The sequence below is a fragment of the Trachurus trachurus genome (genome assembly GCF_905171665.1).
Source record: "Trachurus trachurus genome assembly, chromosome: 14".
Lineage (NCBI taxonomy): Eukaryota > Metazoa > Chordata > Actinopteri > Carangiformes > Carangidae > Trachurus > Trachurus trachurus.
In genome coordinates this window covers 24,883,455-24,899,378 of record NC_139903.1, presented here as the reverse complement: position 1 = coordinate 24,899,378, position 15,924 = coordinate 24,883,455, and the positions used below count along the sequence as shown (strand labels likewise).

Below are 15,924 nucleotides of genomic sequence, written 5' to 3'. Positions count from 1 at the left end.
GGAATTGATTGGAGTGGATTTATGTCATTTGAATCTAATCGTAGCAATTGGTATTGTAATTTATTTAATGGACTGTTGTCCTTTGGTTACAGTTGTTGCTGTATTTTTCCAGCTCATCCAGCGGCCAGTGTTGCTGGTTGTCATAGCTTATTGACAACCAGGCTGTACAGGGCCATCATTTTTGCTTTATAAGCGACTGAAAATGAACGCCTGATAATGTGTTCCCTCTGCTGCTTTGACTCTGATTTGACACGTGGGATGGCAAATTACATTAATTCAATCACCACATACAGTAATAATGAATTTGTTATCGTTTCTCTCTAATAAGCAAGGAGTTGTGTACAAAACATCCAGGTGGCAACTTTTCATTTGGCAGCAGGTCATATCAGCTGCTGCTAATTAACTAATTTATTCAGTGAGGGACTTGATGACAGATCAAAATATAATTTTTTTTTCAGATTTGTGTGCTCTCTCTGCGAAACCGGTGCCTGCCCTCTGCCAAATGTTTGTTTTTACAATAGAAGAAGCTTTTGTCTGTAAGTCTGAGTGTGACTGATGTCCCAACAACTAACAGTGATACCTCTTCACTGATTGCATCACATCACCTTCAGGAGTCAAACTCTCCCAGTTAAACCTTTGACCTCTACTATTACTAAAGCTGATCAGATTTGTAGTTTTCAATCAGGGCCTTCAGTATAAGGATCAAGAAGCTACTGAAAAATACAGGTGGCTCAATCCAGTAGGATGAGTGTGTTATTTTTACAGTGTGAGATAAAACAACATTTAACATTCAAATAAATGGAAATATCAATCAGACTCTGTACTTGGAGATTCTTACTATGTAAAGATTGAATTGGTGTTATTGCCAGAAAAACCTAATGGAGGACCCCCTAAAAGACACACACCCACATACGAAAAGCCTCAGCAATCTAGAGAGGCCAGACATGATTTATTTTCCTCCGTGTGTGTGTGTGTGTGTGTGTGTGTGTGTGTGTGTGTGTGTGTGTGTGTGTGTGTGTGTGGCTGCGTGAGAGCACATTTGGTCAATAAATTTTTATGTATGCAACTGCCTTCAAAAGAAAGATTAAACACTGTTAATTAGAGGTTAAATGGAATGTATTGTGTATAGTGTGTGTGTGTGTGTGTGTGTGTGTGTGTGTGTGTGTGTGTGTGTGTGTGTGTGTGTGTGTGGGGAGTCACATTCCAACAGCTGGCATGCTCAGGCCCCTGCTCAGAATGTGTGGAATCTTAGGAGTTCAGTGTGTGTGTGTGTGTGTGTGTGTGTGTGTGTGTTGTCTGTGTTGTGATGTCAGTGAATGATTTTTATATCCAAGCTAAATAAATGCGCATCAAATTCTGTGTCTCTTTCAGCGTGCCATGAATTTGAATAGATTTTCATACCTTGGACACGAACCTCTCTCCAACAAACAGCTGTTTTCTCTTCATTAAGAGAACTAGAGCTGGGTACTAGTGCTAATCTCCCAGTTCCATTTTACTCCAATTTCCAGAATCGACCGATTTTGTTTCGATTCAGTTCAAAACGTGATGCTTCCGTGACCTCAGACTTTCTCAGAATTCAGATAGACGTCAATTTCTTCTACATTCAGCCAGCAAGCAAAGCTGTTGTTTTGTGAATATAAGATTGTGAACTCATTTTAGACTCACTTAGAGGTACATTTCCTGGTGTGAAAAATGATTCCTTTTTCTTTGGTAAATTACAAAAAGAAACTAACATGACACATTCACTCAGCTTCACATCTCACAGCAAGAGATAATATCTCTTTATACTGTCCCATAAACATCAGCAGGTCGACTCAATGTATAACTATTCATGTTACAGTTTGCAAGACAATAATAATAAAGCCAGCTATCATATATGAGACTTTTTTCTCTTTATAGCCATTTTATGGCCTCAATGGGTAGCAACAGAGATGGACAGAAATTATAGGGAGAGTAGGCGAATGACATGCAGAAAATGGCCCAGTTGGCCGAGAGTCCACCTGGAGATGCCCATGTGATGTGCCCTTACAGTTTGACTATCGCTCCATCTACGTGAATATAGGTTTAACAAATGTATTGATTTCAGGGGATTCACCTGCTTGTTACACTAGTAAGTAAGTAAGTGGACATTACAGTATGTAGAAATCTTATGAAGGCTGCTTGGACAGGTGCAAGACAACACTTTGAGAATCATATTTGCTTTGATGTTCTGTGATTGTCAACTTGTCCTGATTGGCTGAACTGTCCTGGCTCAAGTTAGCAGGTTAATATAAAGTCAGACGTGATTATTTGCTGATAGTATTTGGCCCCGGACTGTAATGAAGTAAGCAGAAGTTGCGGACAGGAATAGGCCTGCAGTGGTTCTTTGCTATATTTCTCCTCCTTTGAGATTAGGCTGTAATTGTCTGTTAATGGGAACCAGGCCATCCTGTGCTGGGTAACTCTCCTGTGAGCTGCAGCTGTGCATGATACTGTATCTTATGCACTTGCCACCCTTCCCCTCCCCACACTCTCATTTCCTCTCCCCCTGCCCCTACTCCCTCCCCACCCGTTCAGTTCTGTGGTACTTCCACAGTTCATCCAGGGAATTACATGATGACCCTAATTATCCACTTGTACTTCCACTCTCACTCACCCAACCATAACATTATTGCTATGATGGCCATCATACCTTTCAGCTTAGATGGACAATTGTGAGGACAGTCAAAGAAAAATAAGTATGTGAGAGGTAAAGGTGGAGTGAGAGACCTTATTCTCTTCCACTTTGTCTGAATGCCAGAAACTGTTCTGTCAGGAATCAAACCACTGCTCTAGTGTGGAAGGTTATCACCTAGAAGAGAAGTGGTGATGATGGAATTGGCCTATTTAAAGGTGTACAGAAATGGCCGTTTGTCCTGTTTGTCGCGCCGAGTTGTCACGAGTTGCTGCACGAGTTTACCCGAGTGAGGAAAACAAATTTGATTGGTCATTATCGAGCGGGCGGGATATTCAAAGCTTGGGGTGAGACCGAGCTCCGTGTGTTGTCTCAAACGTTTGATTGACGGATGACGGATCCAATATCAGTGGCTGATGAACCGTGAGCAGGCTGACGTATTCCGTGCGCCTGCATTATCCAATGCGGGAAAAAAAACACACTTTCATCCCGGATTTAATCAAAAATAGAATTTTGCACAAAGTTTGGCCTACAACGTCTGAAAGATGAGTTATTACACTAATTTTATTACCCAGAGTGGGCTCAAATTCAATTTTCTTTTCTGTACAGCTTTAACAATATAACTGAGAAAGTAACAAATGAAATACCAAGGAGGGGGTAAACCAATGGGAATGTTGGGTCAGAGTAGATTTTTTTTTTATTATTATTATTATTCAGTAAAACCACTCAAGCTAGGACAAGCTAATGATAGTGAAATACTGTCTGAGAGCTTAAATTTGTGTTCTTAGCCATCCCACATCTCAAAACAGCAGCATTATAATACAACTTGGGAAAAAAACATCATTTTTGCTGTAGTTTTATTTGGCACTGGACAGCATTAGATATTCATTGTTTGACATCAAAATGAAGAAGAGAAGCTAGCATCATGCATCATGGCACCTGAAATTAATCCAGGACATGAATTGACTTGCCCGGTAGTGAATGTAACCAAGCAGGTTGTGAAAACATTGAAGTGAAAGTTAATTGATGGTACAGCAGCATCATATTTTCTGATGACACCCTTCCTACTTGACCTTTAATTTTGTTCCATTTTATATTTACGGTACGTCAGTGAAGACAGACCAAATACCAAAAATGCCTCACTGTATAATACTATACAGTTTGAAAGCACAACACATTTTCGACAACTAATCAGAATACAATGATCCAAGTTAGTTTTTGGAAATAAATAGGCTTTTTGTACTGTTTTGTACAAATAGGAAGTGATACATGATGAGCTCCGAATGATACATGATACATTTGGAAACTTAAAGCAGATATCAGCTTCACGGCCGTTTCGGCTAATGCTGCGTTCAAGGCAGGCTTTTGAAACCGTAAGTTACAGCTTCAAGTCACAACTACGACTTGGTAGCGTTCCAGGTAACCCGTAGCTCGTGTTTTTACCATCCTGTTGTCTGTGAAAGTTCCCTATAACGGCCACTCGTAACTTCCGACCCGTGAACTCGTACCAGATCGAACTGGTATGACTTCACAGGAAGGAAAAACACAAAGTACGAGTTTCTTTGAACGCACCATGAGTTAGCAGCCCCCGCCCTTGTCAGGCATCAATTGGTCCTCGTGCTACGTCACCACATTCACGCGCATCCCTTGGCTGCACACACAGCCCTTCATGCCGTTCTCTCTCCTCATTGGATAACACTTGTATCCCACAAGGAAAATTTTCTCCTCGGGTTACAGCAGAGCAGAGTGACGGAGAGACTCGTGTTTAGGCTGAAATACTTCATGTAAGTGATTGCTGACGGAAAATAGGACTATTTAGGACTTATATTAACAAAAACATTCCACTGATATCTGCTTTAAAAGGAAGCAAAATGTTTCTCAAAAGAGCTAGAAGCTGATTTGACATAATTTTTGACTTAATAGAATGTAATGAATGAAGCATAGCTGGCATGCTGGCATCTTCAAGCATACCTATTTTTTTTTGTCAATTATTCAGTGTGAAAACATATTCAAAATCTGGTCATAATTTGTGCCTGTGGAGTCCCCCAGGGTTCCATTTTGGGACCAGCTCTATTTTCGTAATGCATCCTCCACTAATTGATATAATTCGTGAGTGTCCCATTGTCTCCACCCGTATGCTGACGATACATTACTATTTGTCCCTGTAACTTCTGAAACCCCATTGGTTTGTCAACCGTAAACCCCTGTTCAATAATCTTTTTAATGTGTGCAAACTTTCTTCAGTTCTTGTCCCATAGTCCCTTATCTTGAGAATATCACTTAAATCTATTCATACTACAGTAGGTTTCAGAGGTAAACATTTCCAGAGTGCAGCAGCTAATAACTAATAAGAACCAAGAAAAGAGATCCTGTCCAGCCTGCTTAATGTCTTTACACTAGCTACCGGTTCATTACAGAATTGATTTTTTAAAAATGAACTCATTACTTTTAAAGCACTTTATTGGCTCCAGACTGTCTCTGAAACACTGCATCCTTATTGACTCGCTTGCAGTCAGTGGTCCTCAGGAAGGTCTCAGCTGAAGACCTGGAACAAAATTACCCATATTTTTCAATTTCATGTCTCCTTATATAATAATAATAATAATAATAATAATAATAATAATAATAATAATAATAATAACAATGATTATTATTATCATTGTTAAATTGAGTTAACTATGAAAGAGTTCAGACTCATCTGAAACAATGATGCAGCTGACTGGTTATTATTCATGGCTATTTGTTGGTGCAGCCTGCCTGTCACTGCTTTGCCTGGCTCCCATTGGTTGAGGAGGGCTTACAGCATGCTCACTCAGCACTTACTGTGAAACAGAACTGGACACCAGTAATCAGGAAACATTACATTACTGCTCGTTGCCTCTTTCATCTTCATTATTCCAGTATCCTTTCTTGTGTTGTCTCCTTCTGGCCATTTACTCAGTAGTTTTCTCCATTTCATCTTCCCTCCCCGTATTTTCTGTGATGCCCCTGTGCAGTACTATCTACTGTATGTTTTTCTCCCCCTCCCTCCCTCTCTCCCTTTCTCTCTGTCTCCATCTCTCTCTCTCTCTCTCTCTCTCTCTCTCTCTCTCTCTCTGCCTCTCCTCTAAGAGGATTGGCTGCTCGCGTCTACCAACATCTGTGTATCACTGTCCTGAGAGAGCAAAACAGAGAGGGGATGGGGGGTGTTAGCCAGCAAGATAGCAACACAGAGCACAGACAAGGCTGAGTACCGCTCTTTTTTTCATTCTCACGGACACGCACACACATACGCGCACACAAACAAACACACACACACACACACACACTCTCAGCAGCAGACAGCCGCAACATCCGCATCGCTGGCTGCCCACCCGCATCCCTCTCTCCTCTCTCTCGGAGCTTACTCCTCTTTCTCTTGCTTGTTCTGTCCGCAACGTCTCATCCTGCCATCCTGTCCCCCCTCTGCTGTCTGTCACCGTGGCGACATTGCCTCTGCAGCCATGGCGACCAGCCAGCAGGATTCAGGCTTCTTTGACATCAGCATCAAGTCTCTGCTCAAGTCCTTAGGAGGGAGTGAGTACAGCTAAAGACATGACTGTTGTTGTTGCTTGCATGCCAAACAAATGCATGATACGGGTCTGCTCTTGGAGGACGGACCAGTTGACAATTCATCCTGCAGTGTACAGATTACACTGCTTCTGTTTTTGTATCTCTGTGTGTTAGGAGTGAAGGAGACAAACAGGCAGTATACATTGTGATCCACACTGTCAATATTTGGCAATGTTACGTAATGGAATAATGGAAGTCAAGGGATAGAGAGAGAGAGAGAGAAGTGCTGCAGGGGTTAGCTAAGGATAAATCTGGCTCCTCAGCAGTTTTCTATATTAATTATACAACACATTACTCAGCAAAAGAAGAAGTCACTGTTCCACTTTGTTGCAGCCTTTCAAGACTTTTGTTCAAAACCTGTCAACCTCAACCAAAATTCAAATCGTAGTAAAGACAGATCTGAACGTTTACATGTGTTCTCATTCTGTCAACCTTTCAAAATGCTCTGTTTACATCTACAAAGACTCAAATCGCTCAATCATTCCTACTGCCAGTGAGTCAGTGTTTACCAAACAGAGGGTAAAGCTACAGTATAGCAGCCTGAGTCAGACGGAGATGAATACCCAGCAGCATCATCCTAGACTGTTGCCAACTGAACATACAGTACTTCCCTCGCTCCCAGCAGTGAGCTCATAAACCTGAAACATTACAGTAAACAGAGAGCACTACTGTCTTATTGCACCAGGAAGAGTGGAATACAGACACCACCATGCAGTGTGTAGTCTGCTGTATTTCCAACATCAGTATTTCCTTGTTGCTATACATAGAGTGTGTTGTTGTGTGTGTGTGATTTCTCATATTGACTGAACACCAGTTGTGCTAGCTTTTGTTTTGTCTATGTGTGCATATGCGAGTGATTTAAGAGTTATATAGATGTCTCTGGATGTGCAGTCTCCATGTTATGGGTGCCTTTTATTAGACACCATGAAAACATCCACACAGTGTGTCTGTTTGTGTGGTTAGCTCGGTCAAGCTCATATTATGTGCGTGTTGAAGGTTACTGTCAGCAGGGGTTACGCTGGTTACAGAGGAACAGCAGGGGATGTGTTGATGGTCTGCCATTTATGATGATGTAATAATAAAAGAAATCACAGAGTGTGTTTTCCCGGTCTAAGCCCCAGTTGGTTTTAGCTATAGGACCAAATTCAGTCATGTCTGTTCAAGGTCACCATAGTGATGGCAGTGGGAGAGGTAGAAAGCCAAGAAACAGGCCTGGTACGTCCAAGTTAGGTCTGTGCTTCAGGTTATTATCAAGTGAAATCACTGGATAAATTGTTGACCTCATCAAGTTGCACTTGCTCCACCTCATACCAGCCTCACTGAGATGTGTAGACCTGTATATCAACCACAGCAACACACAAGCTGACTCCATTCTTTGTTTTCATTATTACATGGTATTTGATGGTTAAAAGTACAATATTGAACCCAAAAAGGAAAACACAGAATTCTAACTTGCCATTTCAATCTATTTATCTATTATATTTTCCCTCAGAGTTTGTTTACATCTTCATGTGTGTAAGAACATGAGCAGAGGAAACTCTCACAGTTTGAATTATTGTTGCGAATTTAAATTTTTCAGCTGTATGACAAACACTTCAACTGTAACAAGAATGACACTGAGTAGAGCACATATAGTTTCAGCCCAACGTAATGTCTTAAACTTGTTGTTTTCTCCGATCAGTAGTCCAACCCCCTAAGATGTTCAGTTTACTACCATGTAAGAAAAGGAAAAGGATCAAATCATCATATAAGGGAAGTTGGTTTTCCCTTTAAAAAAGCAGTTGTTTAATTAATTATCTGTTGATTAGCTCAGTTGTTTTTATTTGATGTATTACCTATCATTTATTGGACGGGTCCTGATAACTCCTCTCATCCTGCCCATCCCCTCCACTTAGCTGCCTCTTTCTGTTTGGCATCTCCGCCTCTTCCTCCGTATATCTCCTTTCTTCTTTCTCCCTTTGTCTCGGTAATGCTCAATAAATCTTTCAGGATATACGACGAGCTGTAAACCAAGGTAGACCCGTATTGACGAGACGTGACAGATTTCTGCTGATTCATCCCTTAAAATGCCGAGTCATGCAAATGTCACAGAGGAGCTGTTGGGATGTGCTTTCTGGCGCGCTGTATTGACACGGTGACGTCTTCCCGGCCTCATCCCGTTTCATCCTTCATCGATATGGATACACACTTCACACACGCATACGCACGACATGCATGTACATATTAACACACACACCTCGAGTTCATGTCACTGAGAAGCCACGATGGATTATCTCTATTTAGAGTCAACCTTGTATTTACGAAATTAGATTAGTGCCCTTTGCTTTGTAGTGTAACCACATTACTTCGTTTTCCCGATATATCACTTTACCCTGGACAACTGCAGTGCATGTGTGTGTGTGTGTGTGTGTGTGTGTGTGTACGTGGTTCTCTATGTGTGTTTATGCAACGCGAATGTATCTCTATTTGCATGTGTGTGCACTTGTGTATGAGTAGGGGTCAGTGGGAGTGGTGGGTATGTAAGAGAGTGACCGCCAGCAGTCTATATATAGCTCCTCCCTCCTCCCCTCGCCTCTCTCTCGGGGCAGTGTTGAAATTCCAACCCAACTCCTCTGGTCAGACCTCCACAAGGAGCAGACTTTACTTAACTGCTAGTGACAACTAAAGGACGGCCACAGAACCACTCTTTTTAAGAAGCGCTTCATCTCCAATGCAACTTTCCAATGGGCTTCAAGGATCCCAAGGTCACAGGAGCCGTCGCGCAGAGGAGTGACGGCCGGCCCGGAGGCGCAGCAGAAGTTTAAGTACTTCTAAGAACTGATAGTTGGTATGTAGGGCTCATATAGCTCACAAGCATGGGGCCCTACACAACCTGTGATCTAGCCAAGCCGGTGGAATATCTCCCGATCCCACTCTGTAGAGTTCGCTCACTCACGGAATAAGTCTGTTGCGTCTTCCCGTTATTTTGAGAAGACACTTTGACACCATCTCTTCCTCTGTGATTGCGACACCCGCAAGCTCCGAGGCGCCAAGCTGTCTTCACCCAGGAGGTTTTCCGCTCTGGCGATGGCTCGTCCGGCCCGTGGATACAGTAGATCCTCCTCCTTCAGATGGATTGAATGCGGCTGTAACGCTGCAGCCGTGAGAGTTTTCCTTGTCACTTCACCTGTCTGTCGCTTTCTGAAGGATGGAGCTTCACACCTTTAGCTTCGGTTAAACCTGCCGAGCACATAAACCTACAGTTACTGTCATGGTGGAGTGGTTGCATAATAAAAACAGACTTCTGAGCCTCTAATCTCCTGCAAGGAATTACTTTTATTTGCTAATCATGGGGGGCTTATTTTACACGCCGTAAACTGCTCAGCCTCCCACCCTGTCTCTGCGTCCCACTCCTGCTCCATCACACCGTTTCTTCCTATTTTACACACCTCTACCCACGCGGTATCTCTGTCCTGTCCACACCATGGAAATGCCAACTAAATGGAGCAGGGCCAGTGTCATCAGCTTCATCAAAGGCCTCGGTAAGCGTGCAGGGGGGTGTGTGTTTGCGTGTTCCTGTACAGTACATGCATGTTTGCATTGTGCAAGCGCTTAGGTTTCACACAAACAAGCTGCTGTGTTGCTGCTGCGTGAGGCCCCCGGGGAGCCCGTCCTGCCTGGGGGACTTGGTATCTGTGTACATCTCCCCTACCCAGTGAGGTCAGGTCACGTGGTCAGAAAAGGTCAGTCAGATCTGATGGAGTCGTGAGCTCACACACTCACTTGTCACTCCTGGGAAATGAATCCTGTAAATGACTGCTTTGTTTCAGCTGAAGTGTGTTTCTGCATCTGTTCCCAGCTCTTGACAATCCTACACTCTGACTGTGTGTGAAGGCGTGTGTGTGTTTGTGCTATATATTAGTTATGATTCACTGTCAGTGACAGAGTCTAGCCTATAAGCTCTTGCAATGTCGTCACTGACGCTGCGGAAATGTGTTGCGCTTGACTTTGTTATATTTAAAGGACATGACGTGAATATTCTTAGAAACCCATGACAGGAAATGCCCCCTGTCTGTTGTCTGTTTGTCTGTCTCTCGCTTGAACTGTTCCTAGACTCCAACCACTGCCTGTCTGTCTGTCTGTCTTCCTCTGCTTTGTTTATCATCATATCTTGCAAGAATGAATAGAAGTAATCTGGGACAACAGAGAAAAGTGTGGGTGTGTGTATGTGTGGAGAACCTGGACACTGACTCAGCATAAATCAGTCATGGTTGAGGAGTTTTACTTTGAGAAAAAGGAATAAGATAATTCTGACAAGGACAAATTTTGTATAATTTAAGTATGAAGCAAGAGGAGAGAGAAGGCTCTGTGTTGTGTATGAAGACAACACAGAACAAACTGAAGGATTAAAGGTATAGTTCATCATTTTGGCAAATTGGCCCATTGCCATAATCCCTATAGTTTTAAGAGTAGGTTCGTTACCTTTAATTGTCGGTGCAAGCTATTTTTAGAACGGTGAAGCAGAGCTGCTAGCTGCTCAGAGTTACGCTACAGAGGCTAATGGGATTTCTTGGTTTCCCTCATCAAACTCAACAAATACACAATCCAACAACTCCAAAACGCTCTGGTGGACAAGTCGTGACCTGCACATTCACCACGCTATGAGATAATAACAGAACGTTACGAGACAGAGTTGTTTTAGAGGCAAATTCATGCAAAACCACTGATGCGCGTTACCATCGGGGACAGTTTTTCGGCAAGCAGTCTCTGCATTTGCAGAGAGTGCAAGCTGCTCCGCCATTCTAAAAATAGCTTGCACTGACAATTAAAGGTAATGAACCTACTCCTAAAACTATAGGGATTATGGCAATGGGCCAATTTGCCAAAATGTTGAACTATCCCTTTAATATCTTCATGTCAGTACAGGAGCCTGCAGCAGAAGTCTTCAGTCTGAGGAAGGTGTGGTTGTGGTTGGGTGGGGGGTGTGGATGAAGGGTCAGGTTCATGCTGGTGTTCTGAAAACAACTTCAGGTTAGTTACTGTGACACGGCCCATTGGTTTGGAGCTGCAGCACTCTCAACTAATGGAGGCAGTTAAGGTGCTCTAAATAACCCTGGTCTCTGAGCCCACAGTTGTAATTCTGCATAACTCTGACGGTGTGTTAGTAAAGCAGGCTAAAATAACTGTGCTTGAGTTGTAACACACAGCTAATTCCCTCAATCCACAGTAACATCGTGCTTCCTGTTTACTCCCCCCAAAACAAACAACAAAGAAATGACTCAACACAAATGAGTTTGATTTATTTCATCAACAAAATCTAACTGGATTTCCTTTTGTGGGGTACATGTACAAACTGTGACTTTGTCTTTAAAGGTGCACTGTGTCATTTGGGAGTTGTTGCTATTCCCCTGTATTTCTGATCACTACTGTACATCTGAAGCGATATGCAGTGTGACTGCGTCAGTTATAGTTTCCCACCGTGTCTCTTTCTTGTCATATGTGATGCACTGGGACAGTAACGCGGCTGCTGTTCGCTGCTTTTTTTATTAATGTTTGTGAGCCGCAGCGTCTCGTAGTCAGACACATCTCTCTCGCTCGGCTGCTCCCTCTGTTTGAGATGTTGACATAAATCGGTGGTGATGCTGCCTTTAGTATCAACAGCCTTTGAACAAACTTTGCAGTAGACTGTGGTGCGTTCGAGGTCTGACTCGAAAACCCAACCAGTTCAGCAGACAACCGGTGGTCCTGTTTCCTTTTCTTAGGAACAACCTCTTCATTTACGCTGGAGGTCATGTTGCTGCTGTGTCTCTGTAGGAGGTAAACAAGGGGGGAGGGTGTAAACGAAGAGAGGCCAAGGGAAGTGGGGGAGGAGAAGGAAAAATCTAGGTTTCCTTTTTTTGTTTTTTGTTTTAAATTATCCTCATTATACACAAATATAAATTAATTGATAAAATCGTTTGATTTCCCAGCCTTAAGAGAAACAATATTTGGCTCCCCTGACTGTGTGTGGCCCCTAACCTGACCTGTCCTCCTCTCCCCAGCCTCTCCAGTGGGACTGAAGCCATCGCTCCCCCCAGTCAGTGGAACCTTGGGAGAGAGGAAGGGTCCTGTCGTCATGGCGCCGGTCAACGTGGACCCCGAGAGCAAGCCGGGCGAATTCGTCCTGAAGAGCCTGTTTGCCAACTTCACCTTGCTCTCCGAACGCAAGATTCGCATCATCATGGCCGAACCACTGGTGAGTGTCTCCGTATTGATCCCTTCATATTGTTCCGTCCATATTTCTCAGGCCGCCTCTCTCTCTCGGGTTACAGCCTCCTCAACACTTCATCTGATTGTGCTTTTCATGGCAGTATTTGTTGACTCATTTTTTTTTTTTTTATGCGGAGGAAGTGCAGTGCGCCTTTGTCTGAAATAGCACTCACCTTCCTGCCCTACTTGCTTATTAAAGAAAAACAGGTTTGACAAATTGTCTAACGTTTTCTTCAAGGTCATGAGTGATGGAGCATTTTCCAGTATGCTCTAAACAAAGGCCAGGGTCCAGACAAACTAGCACAGCACATCGGCAAAAATAAACACTCTGAACCTGTACTGTACTGTAGGTAGCGCCTGAGCTCAGGACCCACACTAAAGAAGAGCAAAGAGTAAAATGTAGGACCTTTGCTGATGATTCACAGTGCTACTGTTTATTAAACCATCTTTTTACAGTTTCTCTGTCTAACCTCTGACATACTTATGAAGCAGCTACAACTACGAAAAAATGCTGCATCATCACACATATTATTTATGCTTCTGTGTTGGCGCCAGAGGCTTTACTGTATGTTTACATGTCGTCTGTCTGGGTGAACCTACACACTGGATGTACACGGAGGTCACGTTCTTATGAATCCTGGGTCTGAGGAATGCAGCAAAACCCAGAGATGAACTGATTAGAGTTTGATGGTCAGAGGTTAAAGGCCAAGGTCACTGAACTCAATATCTCAGGAATGCTTGAAGGGGATTTCACCACATGTGGCACAAACATCCACTTTTTGACTCAAGGATAAAGTGAATAGAATTTGGTGTCCAACGGTACCAGGTCACTGAGACCCCACAAAATAGATTTTTGGCTGTAATTCAAGAATCCATGTGCTGATTATCATATAATTTACCAGAAATGTATAATAGAATAAACTAATTTATAGTCAGATCAGTCACATACCTCCTAGTCTCGTCAAGTACCCAGTGGTTTTTAAATGACGTGTGCCTAGAAGTAGGGTGGAATTGATTAAGGGATGAATGTTTTGCTATGTAGATGTCCAGGATTCACACTTGCATTTTTTTGTATTTTTTCTGCCTGCGGAACAAAACAAATATGTGTGTGTCATCCTGTAACATAGCCATTTTCTAACTCTCTTATTGCATTTCTGACTCTCTGGCTTGAGTTTAGGCAAATGTGGCTCTTCCAATAAATCAAATGTCAGAGCACAATCTGGAATAATAAAACGCCATTAAGAGCTTTGGCCTTTTGTATGTTTCATTGCACTTCGGCCTGGTATGTTTCATGAAAGGAACATAACGAGATTAGTCCCTAACAGCCTAATCTAATCTAATCTAAGTGAAGAAATCACATCTGGGCTTCAAACATCAAAGTTACATTTTTGTTTCAGGCATTTTTTCCATTTTGCTGACAGTGCAGCGGCAGGGCGTCAGACTCACACCTCACAGCTGTCTCCTGTTTTGATTGCAACAGCCTTACGCTTGTTGCATGAATTGAGGTTTCAGGTTCAAACGTCGCTATGAAAACAACACGTTAAAGGAAAGACAGAAGGTTTTGATTGGTTTGTTTGGTTTGTTAACCTGCACCCGTCTCCTCTGACGCAAGTGTTCTTATCTGACAGGAGAAGCCACTGAACAAATCTCTGCAGAGAGGAGAGGACCCGCAGTTCGACCAGGTGTGTGCATCTGACATGGACACGTCATCGACAACATGTGCCGCCCTTGTTCTCCTCGTACAATTTGAAAACGGGATTAACCTCTCTTTCCTCTTCCTCCTGTGCAGTTAATCAGCAGTATGAGTTCTCTGGCAGAGTACTGCCTGCCGTCTATCCTCAGGACTCTGTTTGACTGGTACAAGAGGCAGAACGGCCTGGAAGACGAGTCCCATGAGTATCGACCCAGGGCCAACACCAAGTCCAAAAAGTGAGACAACACAAACACACACACTCAGTTTGTAGGAGCTGGAATAGATGCGGAGGACTAAATAATCACATCATTTTATAAAGTAATGTAATCAGGTCAATGAAAACCAGTGAGGAGGAAAATAATTAACTATAAATGATGTGCCACGCACGCAAGCAGCGGTGACAAAACAAAAAAACTGCACCAGCTCAACAACTAATGAGGAACTTGTCCCAAAATCACAAACAAACCCACAGTTACAGTAGATGATGGAGCAGATGGCGCCTACATTTAAGAGATTAATGGAAATTCAATAACAGCTGATTTTCACGCGTGACGTGTTTGCGTGCCGAGCGAGCACAGAAACAGGAACAAACACTTTTACAGTGACTCTGACAAATAATGCGTGTGTGTCTGTCCGTGTCAGTGATGAGCAGCAGAAGGACTACTTACTGGAGAGGAGGGACCTGGCGATAGACTTCATCTTCTCTCTCGTGCTCATAGAAGTTTTAAAGCAGGTGAGTCTCAGCCTGCACTTCGCTGTGCTGTACCTTCAAATGTTCAAACTACTGATAAAACTGTGAGACAAGCATTTAGTTCTTCACTTGTGTAGTTGCAGTTTTCCCTGCTTCTTTCATGTCAAACTGTAATTGCATTTTACAAACACATTACCATATTTTCATTCTCAGTAATGATTATAGGAAATATGATCAAGAATAGTATTTAGATACATTTTTATATCATAAAGTAACAATGTTGTCTTTATATCCAGATCCCCCTTCATCCTCTTTTGGATGGTCTCATCCAAGAAGTCATAAACCTGGCCTTCAAGCACTTCAAATACAAGGAGGGGTAAGAATCACACCATTAAGAAACACAGATAACTGACATAAGTGCATTGAGTAAATTTTGGACCAACAGCTCTTCTAAATAAGAGCACTGTTACTGTGTTATACATGGTCAGTCATTGATGTTTGTGTTTTCCTCTCAGGTATTTGGGACCCAACACGGGCAACATGCACATCGTGGCTGACCTCTATGCCGAGGTAGTTGGAGTTGTAGCTCAGTCCAGGTACTGTAGATTTTTTTTACTAACCATGCAATTCAGTGTTGATCTGTTTATCTAAATTTTCCACATACAAAGTGAATATCTTTGCATACTATGTTGATTTCATCGCCCCTATTTTTTTGCCACTGCCAACAAGACGCCTCAGTTTACTCCTTTTTTTATTTTTTTTTTTTTTACAGTTAAGTGTAAAGTAATCCCTGTCTCTTCTCACTGTGAAGGCAGGATTAGTAATCCAGGTCACGTCGTAGCTGTGGGCTGAACAGTCGGGGTGGAAAACTGAATGTGTAGTTACAGTAGCTACCTGTCCTCCTCTTGACCCCATTTTCAGCAGGAACCGAATTATGGATGCTGCGTGTGTTGTGTGGGCTTGGAGCGTGGCTGTCTGTGTGTTAGTAAATACGTGTGTGTGTGTGTGTGTGCGCTGTGGTAACCGAGGATAATGCGGCTCCTGATGATGGTCTTCTGTCTGTGTAAT

General features: G+C 42.8%; 1 protein-coding gene across 1 annotated transcript in view; it reads left to right on the top strand.

Annotated features, from left to right (window-relative positions):
* The first annotated feature begins 8,857 nt into the window (after nt 1–8,857).
* fryb (furry homolog b) overlaps nt 8,858–15,924 on the top strand; it is a 41,258-nt gene continuing 34,191 nt past the window's right edge. Inside the window, exons 1-7 of the mRNA XM_083986125.1 lie at nt 8,858–9,765; nt 12,265–12,458; nt 14,101–14,154; nt 14,262–14,401; nt 14,808–14,898; nt 15,153–15,232; nt 15,372–15,452. Of these exons, the coding sequence (XP_083842251.1) occupies nt 9,708–9,765; nt 12,265–12,458; nt 14,101–14,154; nt 14,262–14,401; nt 14,808–14,898; nt 15,153–15,232; nt 15,372–15,452 (698 nt within the window). The 5' untranslated portion in view covers nt 8,858–9,707. The remainder of the gene's footprint in view (nt 9,766–12,264; nt 12,459–14,100; nt 14,155–14,261; nt 14,402–14,807; nt 14,899–15,152; nt 15,233–15,371; nt 15,453–15,924) is intronic.